The sequence below is a fragment of the Pezoporus wallicus genome, unplaced genomic scaffold, assembly GCF_028554395.1.
Source record: "Pezoporus wallicus isolate ANWC-B61680 ecotype Strahan unplaced genomic scaffold, APGP_CSIRO_Pwel_v1 contig_11612, whole genome shotgun sequence".
NCBI classification, from domain to species: Eukaryota; Metazoa; Chordata; class Aves; order Psittaciformes; family Psittacidae; genus Pezoporus; species Pezoporus wallicus.
The window spans coordinates 1-21,792 of NW_026636103.1; the positions used below are offsets into that span (position 1 = coordinate 1).

At 63.7% G+C, this 21,792-nt stretch overlaps 2 protein-coding genes across 2 annotated transcripts; both read right to left on the reverse strand.

The window, feature by feature from the left end:
- Positions 1–2,970: 2,970 nt before the first annotated feature.
- On the reverse strand, positions 2,971–5,945 carry CDC6 (cell division cycle 6). The gene is made up of 11 exons (XM_057399041.1): positions 5,724–5,945; positions 5,258–5,464; positions 4,969–5,168; positions 4,661–4,824; positions 4,429–4,535; positions 4,172–4,305; positions 3,990–4,090; positions 3,833–3,897; positions 3,505–3,704; positions 3,244–3,384; positions 2,971–3,165 (listed from the first exon to the last, which is right to left on the reverse strand). The coding sequence occupies exons 1-11, from the start codon at positions 5,923–5,925 to the stop codon at positions 3,076–3,078; spliced, it is 1,611 nt and encodes a 536-aa protein (XP_057255024.1). The 5' UTR covers positions 5,926–5,945; the 3' UTR covers positions 2,971–3,075.
- A 1,389-nt stretch (positions 5,946–7,334) lies between these two features.
- On the reverse strand, positions 7,335–21,769 carry WIPF2 (WAS/WASL interacting protein family member 2). Its single transcript, XM_057399042.1, is given in 9 exon segments — positions 7,335–8,053; positions 8,865–8,966; positions 9,071–9,280; positions 10,412–10,636; positions 10,639–11,070; positions 11,492–11,617; positions 11,772–11,904; positions 12,347–12,455; positions 21,690–21,769. Coding segments are annotated over 8 exon segments (1,326 nt in total). The 5' UTR covers positions 12,404–12,455; positions 21,690–21,769; the 3' UTR covers positions 7,335–8,012.
- Between the last annotated feature and the right edge of the window lie 23 nt (positions 21,770–21,792).

Genomic DNA, 21,792 nt, shown 5'->3' on the forward strand with positions numbered 1-21,792 from the left:
GCGCGTCATAAAGCTCGTTGCGCCTTTTCCTTCTCCTTGTCTCGTAAAAGGATGCAGGGGATACAGGATGGGGGCGAAGGGACCACCCAGGGCATGGGGGACTGGGGGGGACGGTCAAGCGGGATGGGGGATACACAAGATGTCCCCACGCTCAGAGGGGCAGGGCATGGTCCTCCTCCATGGGCTGAAGTCAAGGGGGTGAAGGAGGCATTCCTGCCTGCCCCCCAACAAAGCCACTGACCCCGAGGACAGGGATATGGACACAGGTTGTGCTGCTGCATTCCTGATTCCCTCATCCCTACCAGGGTGACAGCTCCGGCACCTCTGTGTCCCTCACATTCTCACCAGGTCGCCCACCTGCATCCCACTGAGGACACACAGGGGATTAAGGCAACTTTGCTGTGAAAAGGGAAAGAAAAAAGGAGAGCTGCAGCCTGAGGCAGCCCTGGCCCAGCCTCATGCCCCAGGCTGGCTCCCACTGGGTCCCTGGGGCCACCCAGAGCAGCACTCCTGTGCCTCAGTTTCCCCTCTATTCAAGGCAGGGCGAGGTGGGACCCCCGGGCTCACTGGGGGCAGCGAGGTCTGGGCACCCACAGCCCGGCACGGCCGCTGGCCCCCTCCCCAACATGGTGGTGCTGCCGCTGCGGCGAGGCCCAAGCGCCGGCATGTGCTCAGCCCAGAGGAATGCGCCAAATCACTGCCAGATGTGCGCAGAGGCCACCCCGCCGCCCCCTCCAGGGCCCACCGGGCACCAAGGACTCCAAAGCACCCCACTGTGGGGCTGATCCCCCCGTTGCCCGCATCCTGCCTGCCCGCAGCTCCCAGCCCCAGCCTGTCCCATGGCGTCGGGGTGCCGAGGCCCAGCGGGAGGACGTGGGTGCCGGCGCACAGACAAGAGGCGCCATGGGCACAGGGCCGCGTCCCCGGTGTCCCCGCAGCGCTCCCCCGGTGCCATCACAGCGGGGTCATGTGGGGTCCTGCCCCACATCCCCGGTCCCGGTACCCACAGGAGCGCAGCCGAGCGGAACGGGGCTGTCAGATGGAATCTGGGTGCCGGCGGTGACGCCGCAGCGGGAGGCGGCCGTGCCCGACACGTGGCTGCTTATGTAAGGAGAGTGCAAGGGAGGACAGCGATGGCCGGGGCACCGGGGACACCGCCGAGGGGACACCAGGTCCCCGCTGAGCACATGCGGCCGGACACGCACGCAGAGGGCACAGCACGTGTGTGCGGGAGCAGGGGGACGTGGGCACACATGTGCCGGAGTTGGGGGGGGCACGGAGCCCGGCTGGCCCCTCAGCATCCCCATGATGCTGTGGGGCCGGGGGGGGTCCCAGGCAAGCAGAGGTGTCCCCACACTGCAATGGTCTTGCCGTGGTGCTGCCGGCCCCTCACGGCGCGGTGCTGAGCGGCTCCGGCACCGCGCAGCTCACCCCATCCGTGTGCACTATTGATTTTTCACGCACTGCAGCAGAGAGCGGAGCCAGGGCTGGCACGGCCCCGGAGCCGCGTTCCCACGCCATGGGGCCACGTCCCTGTGGCACCCCGCTCTCCTTGTCCCCACCCAGGGCACCCTGAAGGCAGCACCAGCACCCTCCAGCCTCACCATGGGATGCTCATGGCAGCGGGGCTGGTACCCACCGTGCCCTGCCTGTACCCAGCACCTCACCCAGCACCGTGGTGGGCACAGGGGGGATGCGGGGAGCAGGGGCACCGCGGTGCCCACCCGTGTCACCAACACGTCATTGTGGTCACACACGCTGCCAGCCGCTCCCTTCCGGCCCATGCCATCCTGTGCCATGGGGCTGCATCATGGGCACAGGGTAGGATGCAGCTGCTGGGGGTGAGGGGGAGCAGGGAACCCCCCTGGCAGCCCCAGTTCTGCCCATGGGGATGCTGGTACCAGCTCAGCCCCATGGATGGGTGGCAGGGCCTGGGTCCCCCACATGTGAGGCCTGGTGAGGGACAGGGGACACAGCCTGGGCTGAACCCACGTCCCCCCCCCGTGCTGCTTCCCAGCAGCTCTGTTATAAATAGCCCCGTGGCAGCAATGGGCTAAGCCGTGCTCAGGGCCTGGCTGGGGCCACCGCCTGCCCCCGGCACCACCTCAGTTTCCCCAGTGCTCCCCACGCTGCAAGTCCCTGTGCCCAGGGCCTGCCCTGTCCCCAGTGTCCCCTGGCACAGCAGAGAAAGGCAGTGCCCAAACAGGGGGGGTGGGAAAAGGGGGCTGCACCAGGACACCCAGCTCAGTATTGGCCTCCTGCACCCCCCCTGGGCTCCGCTGCAGCACTGGGACACAAGTGATGTCCCCACACCCTGCACCCCATGGGGACAGCATCAGGACAGGCCCGGCACACACCAGGGCCACACCATGGGGACAAAGGAAACCGAGGCACAGTGGGGGGACCCCGGCCCCCGGCAGCATGGGGGCAGCGAGGGGTGCTGGGTGGGATGGGCAGAGGTGGGGTGCGAGGGCTGGATGTGGGACACTGACGCAGCCTCATCCCCTCCCTGGGTGCCCCCCCCCAGCCGGGGGAGCTGCAAAATTAGGTCAAAGCTTCTATTATTTAACACAAGCAGAGGAGCTGGGGCCAGGAGCTGGGGGGGGGGGGGGGGCTGCAGCTCAGAGGAAAGGGGCTGGGGGAGGACTGGGCTGGGCCCCACAGCCTTAGGGGCAGGAGGGGAATGGGGGACGCAGAAGCAGGAGCCAGCACTGAAGCAGAACATGACTTTATTAACAGCAGCAGATAGAGGGGGCCCTGCTGTCATCCCCCACCTCCATCCCTGCACCCCTCCCTGCTCTGAAGGACCAATGTTCCCCTAGCCAGGAGCCCCAGAAGGCTCCGAATGAGCCAGGAGCCACCATGGCCATAGCTCAAAGCAGGGAGCAGCACCGGGACCCCTCGTGCCCCTCAAATAATGACGATAATAACATTAATAATATTAATAAAATCACCCCAGAGCGAGGCAGGGCTGGGCACACGAGGGCTGAGGCCTCCAGGAGCCATCTCCCTGCTCCTGCCATGACCCAGCCAAACCCCACCGGCACCAGAATCCCACCCGCGGCCATAGGGAGGCTACTGCAGGCCCTGGGCCAGGATGCTGCCCACCAGCACCGCGTCCTGCAGCGTGTGTTCCACGGCTGCTTGGTCCAGCTTCAGGGAGACCTGGGCGAGAGATGAGAGGTGCTCAGTGCCCCAGTGCCCTGCTACCAGACCCCTGCCCCACTGCCAGACCCCCGGTACCTTGGCCAGCCGAGCCTCTTTGGCCTTCTTCATCTCGAGGATGCCGCGGGACTCCAGGAGGGTGACAAGGGACAGACACTCAGCCTGATCCACAGCGGGGAGCTGCTGCCGCCGGCAGACCTGGCTGTAGGTGTCATGGAGCTGGAGCAGACAGAGCAGGAGTTACCCATGGGCTGCTGCATCCAACGGAGATCCCAGGGACACAAACCTGCTCCCTGCATCCAGCCCAGGGAGGCTCCCACCACCACCACCACCACTCACCTTCCCCAGCGTCACCTCCTGCATGCGCAGGTGCCGGGTGAGCAGCAGCAGGGAGCAGAGCAGCACCTTCTGCTGCAGGGGGAAGGAGTCCAGGGTGCCCCGGCCCCCCGGTGCCAGGCGGTCCCCAAACACCTCCGAGATCACACGGGAGACGTGCAGGAGCCCCACGCGCTTGGGGACGGGGGGTGCCGGGGAGTCTCCTGTGGGACAAAGAAAGGGACCTCAGGGGGAGGCGAGTGGCAGCCCCAAAAGAGACCCTGGACCCCCATTGAGGTGCCCCCCTCCCAGGGTTTTGGCTCCATCGTTGTGTCCAGCAGCAGCCACTCACCACCAGGCAGCGGCTTGAGCAGCGTCTGGCTCCGCACCTCCAGCTCCACCATCTCCACAGCACGCCTGAGGAGAGACAGCCCTGAGCATCCAGCACCGCCCCCCTAATGTGGGGCTCACAGGGGTCACCCCAGCTGGGTTATGGGTCCAGCACTGACCTGCAGACATCCAGAGCCTTGCGAGCATCACCAGAGACCGCAGAGACCTTTCGGGCACAGAACTGGAGCGCGGCAGCGTCCAGCACAGGGTCACCAGCCACCTACGAGAGCACCAGGTACCATCAGCGCTGCTGCCTGCATGGGTGAGCCCCCCTCCAGTGTGTCCAGCCCCACGGCCCCACCTGCCCCAGCCGCTCCTGCAGGATGCTGGTGAGCTGCTCCCTGGTGTAGGGTGGGAAGTGCAGCAGCTGGGGGCTGCCGTGGGCACCGAGCCTGGCCAGGCTGCGATCCGTCAGGTCCAGCGCATTGGCCATCCCTGTGGGCACAGCGCAGGGAGGTGAGGAGGGAGCAGGTGGCAAAGGCAAACCCCCTTCAGCCCCCCCCAAAACCAGGGCAGGTGGTCGCCGGGGTGGGCAGCATCACGGTGCTGTGCACTCACCAACAAGCACGAGCCTGGAGCTGGGCAGCCAGGGCCACTCGAAGAGGGTGTAGAGCACATCCTGCCCCTTGCTCTCCAGCTGGTCCAGCTCATCCAGCACCAGCAAACTGCGATGGAGGAACCCACATGAGCCCCAGCTCTGCCCTGGTCACAGCTCCCTGAGCAGGGAAAGCTGCCCCTGGGGTCCCCCCCCTTGGGGTGTCCCCATGCCACCCCCATGCAGGGAACTCACACCATGGGTCCTGGGGCCGTCAGGCGCTTCTCCAGGCTCCGCAGACCCTCCCGGCCGGTGGCCGCGGGCAGACCCAGGGGCTGCGCCAGGGAGGGGAAGACGCAGGAGGGACTGCGCAGGGCCATGCAGTTCAGGACAATGGTTTTGCTCCCAGCGAGCTCGTCCTGCCGGGAATGGGAGCGTTAACACCAGCCACAACCCGCTGCCCGCTCCCCTCACCCATAGCGGTCCTTCCCTGCCAACCTGCTCCACCAGCACCCCTAGGGGAGCTCATCGCACCCCTCATCTGCTGCCGGGACCCCCCGCACCTTGCAGTCGAGCAGGACACGGCTCAGACAGGCCGTTTTCCCTGTGCCAGGGGCTCCGGAGATGTAGAGGCTGCCGGGCCGGCGGCCGCAGACGTGATCCCGCAGGAATTGCCGAATGACACCCATCTCCTTCTCCCTGGCGTGGAGGCGGTCGGGCACAGCCGAATGCAGCACCCGCTTTGCCTGCTGGTAACTGGTGCCTGTGCCAGCAATAGGGAGAATTCAGGGCGGGGGGTAACGGGGTGCTGCCAGGACCCTGACCCCCATCCCGCTCCCTGATCCCGCTCACCTTCCTGCCTGAAGAGCCGGGTGCGAGCTGGCCCCGAGCTCCGGGGGGTCTCCTGCCCCCCGCGCCGTGGGGACGGTCCTGGGCTGTTGGGCTTCTCGGGGGAGGCCGGGGGGTCCCCGAAGAGCAAGCGGCGGCCCTGGTTCTCCTTGCTGCGCTTGGCTGGGGAGCAGGGCAGGGCACGGGGCACGTTGCAGAGGTTGTCATCACCTGCGATGGGTCAATAGAGGGGGTGAGCACATGGGCCTGAGCGAGAGGCCATTGGTGACACGGGGCCGCCCTCCATGGGGGGGAGGCTTCGTGCTTCAGCCCTTCCCAGCCCCCCGGAAGCAGCGTTTCCTCCTGAAACCAGGGGAGGCCACAACCGCGGCTGCACCAGGGACAGGGCAGAGCCGGACCCCCCGCCTGCCCCATAGCCCGGCCCCACAGCAGCTCAGAAAGAGGATGAGCCCCCCCCCACAACCCTCACCCAGGCGCTTGCGGGGGCTCAGAGGCAGCGCTTCCGTCCGGGCCGAGCGCGTGTCCGGGCCGGGATCCGCGGCCACGGGGGAGAGCCTCAGGCCGGGGGAACCGGAGCCGCTCTTGGCCGTGGGGGTGGCGATGCGGCGGGCGCTCCTCCTGCGGGGGAAGCCGATGGTGCCCTGGAGCTGCGCGCTGCGGGTGCTGGCCATGGCGCGGGCCTGCGGGCGGAGCGGGGATACCGGTCACAAGGGGGGCACGCGCGGCGCGCGGAGCATGCTGGGAGGCGTAGTCTGCTCGGGCTGGGTCCCAGCGCCCGCCGAACCGACCACCAGTGACCCCAGTTCTGCTTCCCGATGGCTCCAGTGACCCCAGTTCTGCTTCCCGATGGCTCCAGTGACCCCAGTCCTGCTTCCCAGTGCTTCCAGTGTCCCCAGTCCTGCTTCCCAGGGCTTCCAGTGACCCCAGTCCTGCTTCCCGATGCTTCCAGTGTCCCCAGTTCTGCTTCCCGATGCTTCCAGTGTCCCCAGTTCTGCTTCCCGATGGTTCCAGTGTCCCCAGTTCTGCTTCCCGATGGTTCCAGTGTCCCCAGTTCTGCTTCCCGATGGTTCCAGTGTCCCCAGTTCTGCTTCCCGATGGTTCCAGTGGCCCCAGTTCTGCTTCCCAGTGGTTCCAGTGTCCCCAGTTCTGCTTCCCAGTGGTTCCAGTGTCCCCAGTCCTGCTTCCCAGTGGTTCCAGTGACCCCAGTCCTGCTTCCCAGGGCTTCCAGTGACCCCAGTCCTGCTTCCCAGTGCTTCCAGTGTCCCCAGTTCTGCTTCCCGATGGTTCCAGTGACCCCAGTTCTGCTTCCTAGTGGTTCCAGTGGCCCCAGTTCTGCTTCCCAGTGGTTCCAGTGTCCCCAGTTCTGCTTCCCAGTGGTTCCAGTGACCCCAGTTCTGCTTCCCAGTGCTTCCAGTGTCCCCAGTTCTGCTTCCCGATGGTTCCAGTGTCCCCAGTCCTGCTTCCCGATGGTTCCAGTGACCCCAGTTCTGCTTCCCGATGGTTCCAGTGTCCCCAGTCCTGCTTCCCTCTGCTCTCACTGACCCAGTCCTGCCTTCCCAATAGTCCCAGTGGCTCCACCATTCCCAGCACCACATCCCTGCCCCCCAACCCCAAAGAGTGGAGGGGGCCTTGGGGACACACACCCACCCCCCAGTGCTCCCAAGCAGCCACATTTCTTTATAACTTTTATTTAAATGCCATTTCCAGCTCCTTGGGGTTAATTCTGTCCCCTCTTAACCCAGCCCCTGCTGGGGAGGGGGGGGGCTGCCAGCGCTGGGGGAGAACCTTTGTATTGAACCCTTATTTACAGAGGGAGGGAAGGGGGGCTCGTCCTCCAGCGCAGCCCCTCACCCCGCCTCGCTCCACCTCCATAGAAACCCCAAAGGAAGCACAGGACAGTTAGAGGGGAGGGGTTAGTACACCCGCAATGCCCCCCCCCCCGCCTCTGGTAGTACAAAAGAGATCAGTAACTACAGTTAATATCCAGCCCCCCCCCCCCCCCAGCACAGTGAGGAATGCCAGAGAAACCAGCAAGGTACCAACAGTAGGGACAGGGGTAAGGCAAAACGTCAGCTGGAGCCCCCCCACCCCAGGCACGGGTCCCCCCGCCACCTAAGAGAACAAACACCCCCCCCCCAATAACAGCAGCCCCAGTTTGCTCCATGGATAATTAGTGTTTTCCCGTTAAAATGCTCCAGTTCGGGAATTCAGCGTTAAAAGCCAGGTGCCTCCTCACCCCATCCAACCCCAGCGCTGTGGGAAGGGGTTCCGGGGGGTTCCCACTCACCCCCTGCTCCTCCACTGGCTCCTGTGCAAAACAGCAATCGGCTGTGCCGGGATAAGGAAGCTCCATCCCAACATCCCGGCTGCCCCTCGCTCTGCCGGTGATCCCGCAGCACTTCCAGCTCCTGCCCTATTCCAGCTCCTCTCCAAGCCCTTGCTCTGCCCCAGGGAATCGGGCACTGAGATACCCCTGGTCCCGACAGGCTCTGCCCCAAGTCCTTGTGTCTGGCTCCCGAGCTGCAGCGGGATTACCAGGAACCCGGGATCTGCGAGGAGGGAGGAGGAAAGGTCCCGTTGGTCCCGGGGGAGATGCATAGATGAGGATGGAGGCAGCTGGGCTGGCGGAAGCTGCTGGTCCTGGGAGAACCAGACGCTGGGAGTTTCTCATGCAGGGAGGTGGGGAGGGTCCAGCGGAGGAAGGGGAAGGAGGTCTCCGTGTGTCTGCTCAGGATCAATCCGTGTGTGCAGCTCGCTTTCACCTGGGGATGGGGGGCAGAGGGGGAGCCCCACGTGTAGCTGAAGGACAAGAAAAGCTCAATGAAACCAGAGCCTGCCCCATGCAATCTGCCATATCCCCGTGTGCCACCTCCCCACGTGCCAGCCCTGGGTCAGGGTCTCCGTCCCGGTGCTCCCAGAGCAGGATCCAAGCCACTTCCATTCCCTCCTCCACATCCCCACACCAGCTGCCTCCTCCTCCCCTCCCTCCCCAATCCATGCGGAGATCCAGAAGCTGGGATTTGCGCCTGGCACCAGCCGCTGCAGCACGCACGGAGAGCTCCGGGCTCTTCAAATCCACATTAAACATTCATTGCTCTAAAAATAGACGAGCATCCCGTTCTCCCCGGAGTCTCCTGCGGGATCCGCAGGGCTGACGTGCAGCAGAGGCGCACCAAGGGCACGCTGCGCTGTGCTGGCAGCGCTGGGCCCATCCTGGGGTGTGAAACGGGGGAGGTTCTTCACCCCCAAATCCCTGCCCAGCATCGGTTTGGCAGCAGGACCAGCTGCTGGGCTCCTTCTGGAGCCACTCCAGCACTTAAGGTGCTCAGCACAGGCAGGATTGAGCCCTGCAGCATTTCTCTGTGCAGACTCAGCAAGCAGAAGGGGGTGCAGGCTGCCTTTGGGGCTCAGGTCCCAGGGCACAGAGGACACGGACCAGGAGCCTGGGGCTCAGAAAGGCTCACGCCAGCCCCTGCATGATCCACCCTGAGCAGGGACAAACAGGACAGCGCTGGCCATAGCTGCTCTGCTGTCACCTCCCGCCACCCTGGAGCATGCAGGAGGGGAGGCAGGGACGGTGGGACACCTCCTCCTCCTCCTCCTCCCTTACCTCTGTTTGTTTTGCTGGGGTAGATTCTCTGGAAGTACTTATATTCTTCTGGGGCTGGGAAGTCTTCAACGGGATGAAAGGAATATTTGGATTCAAAGTCATCTGCAGAGAAAGGGGAACAAGGAGCAGGTCAGGGTGAGCGGCTCTGGATGGGCATCAAAGGGTTCCCCCCCTCCCCAGCTCAGCCCCACCGGGGTCCCACTCACCCAGGAATGCTCTGACGGTGGCGATGGAGTCCCGGTGCCCGTTGCGCACCGGTGGCGGCGGCGGGGGGGGCCCCGCCGGTGTCCTCGTGGGGGGTGGCGGCGGCTTCCCCCTGCTGGGGGGCTCGGTGGAGCCGTGCAGTCTGTAGGGGGGCGGAGGTGGGGGGGCATCACGCCCCCCATTGCGCAGCAGCGGCGGAGGGGGCGGCGGAGCTGCAATGAGAGCTGGGTCAGCGCCGGCGCGGCCACCGCAGCCTGCCAAGGCTCGGCATCCCCAGGGCAAACCCTCCCCTCTGGCAGCAGGGCCAAGGACATCCTCCGAGGAAGCTTTCCAGGCCGGCTGCTGAGCCAGACCACGCCAGCGGCCAGCGCAGCCGGCCAGGGATGCTCCCACACGCTCCCGGAGGAGATTTCCTGCTTGCTCACATCTACATTCCTGCAGTCAGCAGGATAGGGGCCAGAGCCTGTGCCCCTCGGCTCGGCTGCTACAGCCCCTGCACAGAGGAGATCCAAGGAGCCCGAACACACAAGGCTTTGAGGCAACTCCACGTGGAGGCAAGATGGTGCCTGCCAGGGCTGGGAAACCACATCCCCACTGCCATCGAGGTGGTGACAGCACCCACAGCCGCTCTGACCCACCTCTTGCTCCTGCCCAGCCTCCCACGGATGCAGTGGCAGCTCATGCCCCTCATTAGGCTAATTCCAGGCAGACTGAGGGAGCAGATCCCCAGCTGTAGCTCAGAGGAGGGATTCTGGCAGGGCCGGAAGGACAGAGCAGCTTTGGCAGGGGACCAGGCGGGAGCTGTGGTCTGGACACGGAGCCCAAGAGCATATGGCGGGGAGGGGGGGGCACCGGGATGAAGCCATCGCTGCTCCCAGCCCCAGAGAGCCCAGGACAGCTCCCAAGGGCCATGGGGCAGTGTCCAGCTGCACCACCATGGGAAAGGCTTCTCCCTCCTCTGCCACAGCTTTCTGTCACCAAGCCAGTGACATTTAGGAAGCTCAGGGGAGCAGTCACAGTGTACATGGCTCCTGCTCCACCATGTCCTCACCTCCCACCCCAGGAGGATGCACCAATCTCACAGGCAGGAGCTGCATAGCCACAACCCACCAGCAGCATCAGGCCTGAAAGGAGCCGGATAAACAGGACAGGACCAGGGACACGGATTAAACCCGACAGAGAAGCTACTGCCCCTGGCTCAACCCCTACACCGAGGAGAAGCCTCACTGCACCCTGGAGCTCGCTCATCTCCTACCAGCCACCAAACACCCCATGGGCAGGACCCACCCCGCCTGCTCCCAGGCACCAAAGCAGCCTGGTCCAGCAGAGCAAATGGTTCTTACCTGCTCCCCGGCTGGGGGGGTCTCTGGCTGGAGGAGGGGGGCGACTGCTCTGGAGAGATGGGGAGGCTGAAGCGGGTGGCAGCGGTGCCAGACCCCGCAAAGGGCCCGGCGCCTTCCTGTGCAAGGAGTTGTGTCTCTGCGGCAGCTCCGGGGCGGATTCGTTGATGGGGCTGGAAGGGCCATTGGGGACACTGGGGGGCTGTCGATAAGGGGGGGGGGGGGGGCGAGGGACTGGCCCTGAGCCCCTGCCCCAGTCCGGATGCTGACGGGGGAGGGGGGCGGTTTGATGGGCGGTGGGGCCGGGGGCCCGTCCCTGCTGGCGGGCAGGCGCTGTCCCGGGGTGGGCGGCAGCGGCTTCTCCCGGTTGTAGGGCGAGACCTTGGCGCTGTGCGCTGGGGGGGGCGCCGGGGGGGCAGCAGCACGGCGGCCCGGTGGGGGGGGCGGGGGGGCAGACGAGCTGTGCTTCATGCCGGTGCTGCCGGCAGCGTTGGGCCGGGACAGGTCCGGCAGCGACGGCCTCTGCGTGCGCGGCAGCTCCGGCGGCGAGCCCCGGCTGTTGTCGGCATCATCTTGAGGTCGGCTGTTGCTGGCCGGCACCGGGGGCCTGGGGGCGGCTGCTCTGGAGCCGGGGACTTGCAGGGTTTGCTTACCCGAGCTGTCTGTGGGGTAGGAGAGCAGAGGGAGGGAGGGAGTGAGAGGCGACGTGCGGCGCTGCGGGGCAGCGAGCCCGTGCGGAACGCTGTCTGGCACAGGCAGGGAGCTGGCACCAGGCTCAGCCACACACGACTCCCCTCTCACCACTGCTATGCGCTCTCTGCCTTGCTGGGAGGCAGGATGCCACAGAAAATAGCAGAGAGAAAGCGCTGTGCAGCACACACAACACCAGGGCCCTCCAAGGAGGTCTGTGCCGTGGGTCGCCGCGGCACGGAGCGTGCAGCTCGCCCGCGGCCACTCATGGGGTGTTGAACTGCCGCTAAACAGCTGAAATCCCCAGGGAAGCACAGCCAAATCCTCAACCCCCCTCCTGCTCCGGGACCTCCCCAGGGAACCACACACAAACCACGAGCAGGAGGCCATTACCTGAGCTGTCCTTCGCTCCCACGGGTCTCAGCTTGGGAACGCCGCCTTGGAAGAGGCCGCCCTTTGGCTGGATGGCAGCTGAGCTGGAGCTGTAGCTGCAGCCACCGCCAGCACTGCCCTTGGGCTCTGAAAGGAGAGAGGCAGAGAGGTTAAGCCTGGTATTAGCTCCTCCAGCAGCATGAAGGCTCTGGAAACCAGATGGGTGAGAGCTCGGAAGCTGTCCTGAAGGACACAGCAGCAGCCGGCGCAGGGCTGAGAGCCCCCCGGCGACAGGACTCACTCTCTAGGATGGGTGCGCTCCGGTCATTGATTTGTGTCACCTTCTTTAGCTTGGTCCCTTTGCAGATGTCCTGCAGGAGGGCCCCGCGGCCCCGCTGCTCCTCTCGGCTCAGTTTCGGTGGCTCTGTGTTCGCCTGCGGACAAGCAGCAGCTCAGCAGCTGGCCTGCGTGCATGGACACCCCGACCCACAGAGCAGGCACAGCCCCACTCCACCTCCCCAGCCCCTGCCAGCAAACATCCTTCTCCACATGGAGCAATAGGGTCGCCCCAGGCTATGCCGCTCTTCTATGGGGCAAGGTTGAGACCCCATCCTACCTAGACCCAAAGCACAGCTCAGCCACAGCCACGTGGAAGATCCCCAGCTCTCCCCATTGAGGCACCAAGGAGCAGAAGACACTAATGCAAAAGTACAGCCACGTGCAGCCCCCTCCATGTACAGACTCTGCTGCCCAGGGACCACCTGAAGCTCTCACAGGCTGGACTTGAGGAGGTCCAGAAACAACACAACGGGCCCTGGCAAGCAGCACCGTGTGGAGGTGAGGGCTCAGGTCACGGGCAGCAAGAGCAGCTCTTACCTGGCTGAAGGTGGGAGGCGGCGGGGGCCCGGGCGGCGGCGGCGGCGGGATCGGCATCGTGGCCCCGCTCCGGTGGCTCAGAGGTGGGGACAAGCCTGGTCACTCATGCCTGTGGGAATGGAGGAAGCGGTCAGGGACTGGAAGGGAAAGCCAGAGAGCAAAGAAACACGGCCCCAGGCCAGTGTGCTCCTGCCCTGTGCTGCGGGGCAGAGCCTGGGGCTGTTCTCTCCCAACAGCCTGGAGGTGGGAGCCAGCACCATTCCCTGCCCCAAATGAGCAGGGACCCCACCCCAGCACAGAGCCCAGCACATTTCCCTCACGACCGCCTTGCTCAGCAGAGAGAACCCGGCTGAGCCCATCCTGCACCATGAATCCAGCTCCTTTACCTGCAGCCACACGTGGAAGTGTGAAAGGAGCCCAAAGTCTCTGCTGTCACCAGCGCCACTAAACCAGCCACCGGATCACCCAACACCCCAAAGGCTGCCTGCACCCCGCTCCATTTACACAGCTCCGAAGCACCCCTCGAAGCTGCCCGAGCAGGCAATGAAACCACCTTTCCTCACATCAACCTGATTACGTTTCAATCCAGCTCATCACGAGGCCAAAACCACCCTGTCCCACGCCATGGCTCACCCAGGATGGATCCCCGTCCGCACAGTGCTTCACCAGTGGGGCTCCACGGAGCCCGGCAGCTCTGGTCAGCACCGGAGACTGAGCACAGAGGAAGCAGGGACAGGATGAGCCTGAATCACCCAGAGATCACAGGATGGGCCCCTGGCAAGCTCGTGGCTCTGACAGCAGCGCACAGGTAGGGCTGTCCCAGCAGCACCGGCTCAGGGAATAGGAATGTGGTGACTGGAGGCCTCACTCGGCACTCCAGGAGTTTCAGGTGCTCGGGGGCAGACAGAGGCAGGGGATAAATGCCCCTTTCAGCACCAACGATGTCCTTCCCATAGGAAAACCTGCTCCCTAACCACTGAAGTGGACCACAATACCAGCACAAGGTGAGAACAGGGAAGTTTCACACCTGAGGCTTCCAACTTCCCATCCATGACCTCCAGGGCATGCGACAGACACATCCAACATGACAGTGAAAGCTTCTTTAGGAGACAGGCACCAAAACCAAGGTGTCCACAACCTCTAAAATGGTTTCTATCAGGTATTAAAAACCCTTCTGAGACTCACCTTCTACCAGAGAAACTACAGTTTGCTGAAGGCACGGCACACGGAGGCCAGAGGAAGAGCAGGTCCATCCTCACGTGTCACACATTCCCACTCCCTGGCACGGCAGAGGTGTGAGAACAGGAGAAGGGGAGCAGCAGCATCGCCGCGGTGCCAGCGGCTGCCCTGGAGTGACCCAGCAGCTCTCTGCGGTTCAGGGGGATAAAGAACTCAACTGCCTTCTCATGAAAAGCAGCTCTTCTTCCAAGTGAGAAGCTCCCCAAGTGCAGACACCGTTGTTGGGAAGACATTCCTCCCTCTAGCTCCCAGCCTTTCCTAAGTCACCTGGGATCTCGTGCTCTCTGATGGCACCAGCCACACCTCTGCAGAGCTGGGAACGAACCTGCCATGACTCAGTAAGTCCTTGTCCACCTCACCGGGGAAGCCAGCTCATTCCTGCCTCTTGGAAACACGCCCCCCCCCGACACGTGGGGTGCTGCTTTGCTCCAGACCGAGCCTGAAGCCTCGCACATGTCCATCAACTCCTCCTTCAGCCCCACCAAGCCGGGACACTCCGCAGGCTGGAACCAAGCCCGGCAAACCCATTCAGCCTGCACCTTTCCCACCAAAGCAGGATCAGAGCCGGCTCACAACGTGCTCGTCTGGCACTGCCGGGACGTGTTGCAACAGGAATGCTTTTCCCCCGTGCCGCTTCCCACCCCGCAGCAGGATGGAAGGGCCGGGCCGGCGCAAGCTGCTGCCAGGACGGAGCGTGACGGCGGGGGCACAGGATGGGCAGGAGAGCCCCGGCCTCTTTGGAACACCAGCAGCAGGAGGTAATTATCAGCGAGAGAGCTGAGAAACGTGCCAGGTAATGAGAGACTCCTGCCTGGGTCTCATGTGTCACAGGCCTGAGCCAGCACAGGATTGGTGCCAGCCCTGCCGCTTGTCACCTCTGCTCCCGACCCACGGGAACACAAACACCTCCTCCTCACCACCAACCCGTTAACGCTCCCGCTGGTTACTCACAGGCTCCGCACCTCGATGGCGCTTGGGGTCACCGGAGCTCCTTTACCACTCCCGTGCCAGGGACACGGGCAGACGGAGAGCGGGACGTCAGCCGCCAGAACACAAGTCATGGCTGCAAGGGAAGCGCGCTGCTCGGGTCCCCCCCACGTAAGCCCTGCGTCAGGGGACAATCCCAACGTGACATTACTCCTGTAAGCAGAGCCGGGGAGGAGAGGGGTATTTCTACAAAGAAACCATGAGTCATGACCTCCCCATAGCTACCATGCCCTTCAAAACCAGCGCTGCACCGAAACCCGCGTTCAGATAAAGGCTCTGACCTAGAAGAGCAAGAGGAGGGGAAAGAAGACTCGAAGCTCAAGCAGCTTGAGGAGACACTGAATTCCTGAGAAAGGGGTCATTCCGTTTCAGCACACGGCCCCGTTCAGGTTGTGGATTAACAGCAAAGGTCACATTGAGAAACCCAGCTCAAGAGGCACCGGACACAGCACACGGCGGCTGCCGCTTGTTTCATCCCATGGGAAACGCCGAGCCCTCCGGGTGGGAAGGCTGCAGTGCCTTTAAAATAAAGCCGAAACCTTCAATGGCCATGAGGACAGACACAGCTGATAAAGATTAGGGAGGCACAGCTAAATCCTCCAGGAACAAAACACCAAGGGGAGCTCTCCCAGCACTGCTCACCACCCCTCCATGGGCTGGCGTATGCCTGACGGAAACCATGCCCTTTGAAACAATGCTGCTCCGACAGCCGCCTTCTCCGCGTGCCTTCTCCTTTGTTCTTCGTTACCAGGGATCCTTTCACCCCGCCAGAGCTGAGCCGCTGAGAGCTCCCTGTGCTCGCAGGGAAAGTGCTTTGAAAGACCTGAAGCAGGGCAGGAGAGACCCCCGTGAGATGAGAGCACAGGGGAGCGCAGCCTGGGGTAGGTTTGCACCTCGGCTTCCCCTGGACAACGAAAGCACAAAGCCAAGGAAGCTGTGAGGAACCCCGGGGAAGAGAACGCATGAACAGCCCTTTGGAGGGCAGGGAGCTCACCGAAACGAGGTGACCCTGCAGAGAGCTGCTGCTCAGCAGCCACGCTGGACCCTCACCACCACCACCGCCGCGTGTGCCCTGACAACCCTGGCTTCAGAACACTGTTAAACCCCATTCAGCAGCCCCCCCTCTCCCAGAAACGAGCTGCATTAGCCAGAGCTGGCCAGGACAAGACTACAGGCCACGTTTTTCAAGTCCTCATTTGCTGAAAGGAGATGAAATGTCTCTTCCAGCACAGCAAGCGAAGCAGCCCCGGCTCCTGCTCGCCCCTCGGGGGGCTTTGCCGTTGTAGCAGCCCAGGCAGCAGTGACCTTCAGCCGCCGTTCCCTCGCCTTTCAGAGGGATTTGGGTGCTGTGGCAGATTTGTATTTCACAGCTACGCCGCAGCGAGCCCGCATTTGCAAACGCGAGATGAAGCTTGGTCCTCAGGGAGGCAGCGGCTTTGAACTGCAGATCAAGAGGAATTTCCAGCCCTCTGATGTCGACTGCAGAATGCAGCTGCACCGGTTTGGGGATGACTTCCAAGGCTGGACCTCTGAAACACCCTCCCTCCCTCTCCCGCCTCGCAGGGCGCCTTTATCTTCCACCTCTTCCCATCCCAAGCCTCAGTTACCCTGAGCGCTGCCCTTCCCAATTGAGAGCCTGTCCTCCAAAGGCTGACATTTCTGCCCGCTCCCGAGGAGCGGGGGCTCCGGCAGCACCGAGGATGCGCCATAAATAATTTATCCTGAACGACAGCAGCGCAGGATTTGAGGTCATTCAGGCTTTCAAAATCATATCGGCGTGCGCTGAGAGCGCGAGCTGCCATCTCCATTTGGAGCGCCTCAAAGAGCTGGTGCATCTCTGCGTGCAGACACACAGACAGCCGGCAGCCCCGCGGGACTCAGACGTTCGCTCTCAATTATTCACAATCCACGGGCACTGACAATGCGTTTTTAACAACCCCCCCCCCTACAACACAACGGTTCCGGATGCCCCCCGGGCTCAGTTCCGCAGCCACGGCTTCCCCAGCCCGGCCACGGGACCCCCAGGGTCGGGCTGGCCTTTAGCAGCTTTCCACCCAGCTCGGCTCGCTTGCCAGAGGAAACCTTTAATCAGGAGCAAGGAATTGCGGCCTGACGTTCGGCTGCAGCAAAGGGCAGGAAAAGCCCATCCCAGGAGAGCCCAGAGAGTTCCCTGCCTCTCCCCATTCCATGTGCCAGGCGAGGAGGGAAAGGAAACTGGGGAGGGAGAGGGTGGCACCGAAGGGAGCGGGCAGGAACGGCTCGGAACCACTGCTCTCCGACGGACACCTCCAAATGTTCCAGCGGGAGGAAGCGGCAGGAGACACGAGGACTTCCCGACGGCTGCGCCGTGACCCACGGCTGGGAATAACGTGCTGCAGGGCCCACGCCTCGCACAGAACAATGCACTGCCTGGAAAGCAGCTCCCGGGCCTGGTGCTGTTAGTGGAGAGCTCAGATTAAAGTGACTTCTTATCAACTGCCCCTCAGCGCAGGTTCCAGCATCCTCTGTGCGTTTAGAGGGAACGGCGCTGGATGGAGCCAACGGAGCTGGGAGCTCCTTGAGGAGCAAGAAGAACGTTGGTGGCTTCAGGCTGCCGCAAGCAGGATGGGAAGCAAAGAAAAGCTCCAGCAGCCTCCAAGAGCCTTTGAAAGTGGTTCACACGCTACCAACGAAGAGCAAGGGCACCGAGCAAACCCGCAGCTCTGGAACCCGACAGTGCACAAAGTTATCTGGGAAGCAGCACCAGATGCTCCATGGCAGCAGCAGCCTCACAGGGGAGCAGCAGGCAGGCTCCGGCTCCAGCTCCAGCCTGCCACCCCGAGCTGATGCTGTCACTGCCGCAGCAGGTCTGAGCCAGGGACAGCACAAAGCCACACAGAGCACACGAAGTGGATGGCACGGCGCTGAAGGCTGCGCTACCAAACCAACCCCCGTGGTCTGCCCCGACACAGGGAGCTTGGTTAAAACCATGAACAAACCTGCTGAAAAGCCACTACACCACATGCCTGGAGGTTGCTGTCCCCAGCAGAAAAGCTGTGCCTTTAAGGTACCGCAGGCCCGACTCCAGCTTAAACCCCTGTACCAGCCTCTGCCTGGGTTTCAACACTCGGCTTAAACACCCCTGAGACCTCGCTGTGCCCCCACACCCTTTGCTCTGCAGGGCAGTGCCCAGGGCTGGGTTAGTCCCCCCCCGCCCCAGCCAGGAGCCTGCAGGACCCTCAGTGGGGTCTCTCCCATCCCCTACAAGGCATCTATGATGCTCCCTCCCTCTTCCTCTGCTTGAGGGGTCCCTGGGGGAGGCTGAGGATGGAGACCTCCAGCTCTGGTCCCCTTTGCCAGGCTCTGCCTCCTCACCGCCCTCCTGTGCTGCTGCCTCTTTTGCAAGAGCTGCTCCGTGCCCGGCTGCGGGCAGCAGCCCTGAAGGAGACGAGCAGAGCCGGGCGCGAGGTCTCCTGCTGTTCCACAGCCCCCGGCCAAGTGTTCCCAGGGTTTTCCTAGGCAAAGGCCAAGCAGGGATGCACCAATTCCCGATCCAGAATACACAGGGTGAGGAACAGAGGCAGAGTGCAAGTCACTGGGAGGTGCCTGCTGGAAGGGCGCAGTCCCCACCGCAGGATAAAGTCACCACAAAGGCCTCGCAGAAAGGAAGCAGCCACTCAGAAACCCATCACTGACTGCTTCTAAACCACTTAACTGGCTAAAGAAACACATCCTTCCTCTAAGCAGGTCTGTACCTGGAGTCATAAAGAGAACATTTACAAGCTGCTGTCGAATCCCCAGCACTCGAGTGTTATTTTGGGCCAGATGGATATGCTTGGTGTTTGTGCAAGACCCTAAAGCTGCAGAAGCCTCACAAACGGGGCTCAGAGCCAGCGGAGCCTTGCTGAAGGTGCCGAGGGCCCGGCCCCACCGTCCCTCACTGCGGCAGCGGGAGGTGGGAGAGCACGAAGGAAGCGCCTGTGCCCGTGCCATGGGGACCCGGAGCTCTGGGAGCCTCTCTCAGCTGCTCTCCGGGGCAGTGGGTGCCAAGAACACGCTGCGGATTTACAGAGGGAGAGCAGGGATTGCTCCGGGATGTGACCCAGGACGGGGTGTGACAGACACAGCCGCAGCAACAGGGTCCCTGAGGATGCAACCGTGTCCTCCCCAACGCCAGGCAGTGTCACCGGCACCCCCGGACCAGGCTCCAGCCCAGGTTTAAGGGAAGGAAACACCACCAGCCCCGCAGGAAGGTGCCCATCACCTTGTCCTGGCAAGGACACTGGAGTGCAGCAGCAGCTGAATCCCAGCACGATGCTCAGGACCCCCCATGGCCCAGACTACCCAGGAGCCATGCTGTGAGCTGCATCCACACCCCCCCAGCCTGCTCCCATCGGGAAAGGGAAGCTCCCTGCAAGCCTCCATAACTGCCTGCAGCATCTTCCCTTTCCCTTTGAGGGCCCCTCCAGAGCTGCCTCTGCCCCGGCCGGTGCAGCCAGTCCTGCCAAGCAGCACGGATCCCTACGGTTATGGTACTGCATGTGGGAGACGCCAGAGGAAGGAAAGGGAGCAGGGATGAGCCAAAGGAAGCAGAGAAGCACCCGAGCCTCAGGACCACGGCCTCTGCGCTGCAGGAGACCCCCCAGCAGGTTTGGGTTCCCAGGACTGGTGTTGAAGGAGCCGGTTCAGCTCTGCAAAGACTCTTCAATTCTTCACTCAAGCTCATAACATCAGAGCAAGGAGCAGGCCCCGAGCTGTGCTCGTGCCAGAGCTGCCCTGGCAAAGGCAGCAGGAGAAACCCAACACGCTCAGCCCCTTGCTACGAGGGCACTTCCCCCCCCCGCTCCCTCCTCCTACCTTTGCTTCCCAACACAAAGCTACTTCTTTGGCAGAGCAAATCTGCCTCCCTTCCAAGCAGCCAGATGTAAGTAAGTAGGTCAGACAAGGACCAGGGCGCCTCGACAACAGCACTTTGAAGGGAAGCAAAGCGGGAAGCAAGCCCTGACCTGGAACATGCCCCCATCACCTCGGTGCTGGGGCAGGGGGCCGGCAATGCCTCACCTCGCTCAGCAAGAGCAGAGGATGCCAGAGCAGCAGCGTGGCACCGTGCACAGAGATACTGGAGACAGGGTCTAGCACCTTGCAGCCACAGCAGCCAAAGGCTTTGCAGCCTCACATGGTGCAGGCCTACTTTTAGTGGCAAAAGCTCTCCCAAACAGACCCAAACCCCTGGTAAAGGTGGCACCGGTCCCCTCTGTCCAGGCACTCCCCAGGCTCGGGATGGCACTGGCTCCTGTTTGGTCGCAGCAGGATGAAGCCAAAGCCCTCCCTCAGCCCTCACGGCACAAAGAGGGGTCTGTGCTCCCGGCCCCGGAGCAGCCATGGGAAAACACGCTCTGCCTTTGCATTCCAGCAGCAAAGCATGGCTGTGAGAGGGAGCGCGGTGGGAGACGGGACGGCTCCGGGGGGGGCTCAGCAGTGCCGAAACCCCTCAGGGCCAGGATGCACTGGATCCGCTGAGGCTGAGGCAGGCAGGAGCGAAGGAAGGCAGGCTGTGAGAAGCAGAAGACACGCTCACCAGGCAGCGCTGCCCCGCAGAGCACGGCGGAGCTGGAGCCGGGTGGATTCACACCTCATGGGCACCCCGAGCCCAGCTCAGCTCCCCTCTGGCAGCCGCTGCACAGCAGGGATCAGGCCAGGCCGGAGCTACCCGGGCGGATGCTGCCCGCAGCCAAGTCTGCCAAAGGTAAACCGAGGCCGATGTGGGATGGCGGCAGCGCTCCAAGGCTCGGCGCGGCGCACGCAGGCTGCGGTTCGCTGCAATGACTTCCATGCAAAACCTCTGCCTCCACCTGGCCTGAGGACGCTGCTGCACCGGCTCCTCGCTGCCTTCCCAAGCACCACTTTCCGCCTGGATGGTGGGGATGGGATAACCCGGAGCAGGGCAGTCATGAGGCCTTCAGAGCCGCACGTCCATCAGCTGAGGGTCAGGAGGCAGCCGGCGTCTCCTCCCTCTGCATCCCACCCCCAAATGCTGCCCAAGTGCAAGAAGGTCAGAGGGGAGACCGAGCAAGGGGGTAAATGGAGCAGAGCCGTGGTTAAGAGCCATGGGGATTCGAGGTTAACCCCCCCACACCCCAAAAATCAGTCTCTGAGCAGTGCTTGTTAAATAAGTGGGTTGAGAGTGCCCCAAACCAACCCTGGTCTCCCCCAGCTCTGGGCTCGCTGTGATGGGGCAACCCCCAAAACCAGCATCACCCCAAGAGGAGCAGACCCCGAGGAGGGACCACTTCTCCACGCACATGGATACAACCCCTCGGCTGGGCTCACCCCTGTGCAGCACATGTCCCCCACAGCCTGAACCCAGGCACATCCCAACCGAGTGCACCGAGGCACGCAGGGAACCCCACAAACAGGGAGCTGGGACGGGCAGGAGGCAGCTCTGCAAGCGGGCACTCAGACAGGGCTGAGCAGCATCAATTCTGCTGAGTCCTTGCAGGGGCAAAGGGGGCAAGCCAGAGCTCTGCCTCCATCCCAGAGGAGCCCCGGCAAACAACCAGCTCCTCACTTCCTTCGCTTACAACCAGCGCTCTGGAGGGCTCCGAAGCGAACCCGCAGCACGCCCGCGGTCCCGAGGGCCGTGGTGCTGCCCCTGGCCCGGCTGCAGCGCTGCTTCCGCGGGTGGAGAGCGCCGGGAGGTCGCGGCCGTGTTTACCCGCAGCAGCGCCCGGCGCCGGCCTCCACCGGGGCACCCGCTGCCCGCCCACCGGGGCTCCACGCTCGGCTCTGCTCAGGACGCCAGCAGGGACCGGACCGGACCGGAGCGGGGATCCCGGTGCTGGGTCCCTGACCCCGAGGGCCCCGCGTCCCCCTGGCCCAACCGGACATCGGGAGGAGCGCAGCGCAGAGCCGGAGCCCGGCTGGTGCGGAGAGAACGGGGGAACCGGGAGCAGCGGGACCGGGGAGGGGGGGGATCCCCTCAGAAGCCCCCCGCCGCCGCCATCACCGCTCCAGCGCAGCCGCTCCCACCGGTGGGAGCCCCCCCCTCCCCTCCGGGCCCCGGTGCGATCGTGTCTGCGGGCCCGGCCCCCCCCTCACGTTCACCCCCGAGGATCCCCCCGCCGCTCCCCGCTCTCACCGGCCGCCCGCGGCCTCCTCCCGCCGCACCCGGAAACGCGGCCCCGCGGCTCCGTCCGGCCTCCGACAGACAAAATGGCGGGGGGGAATGGGGCATGGGGGGG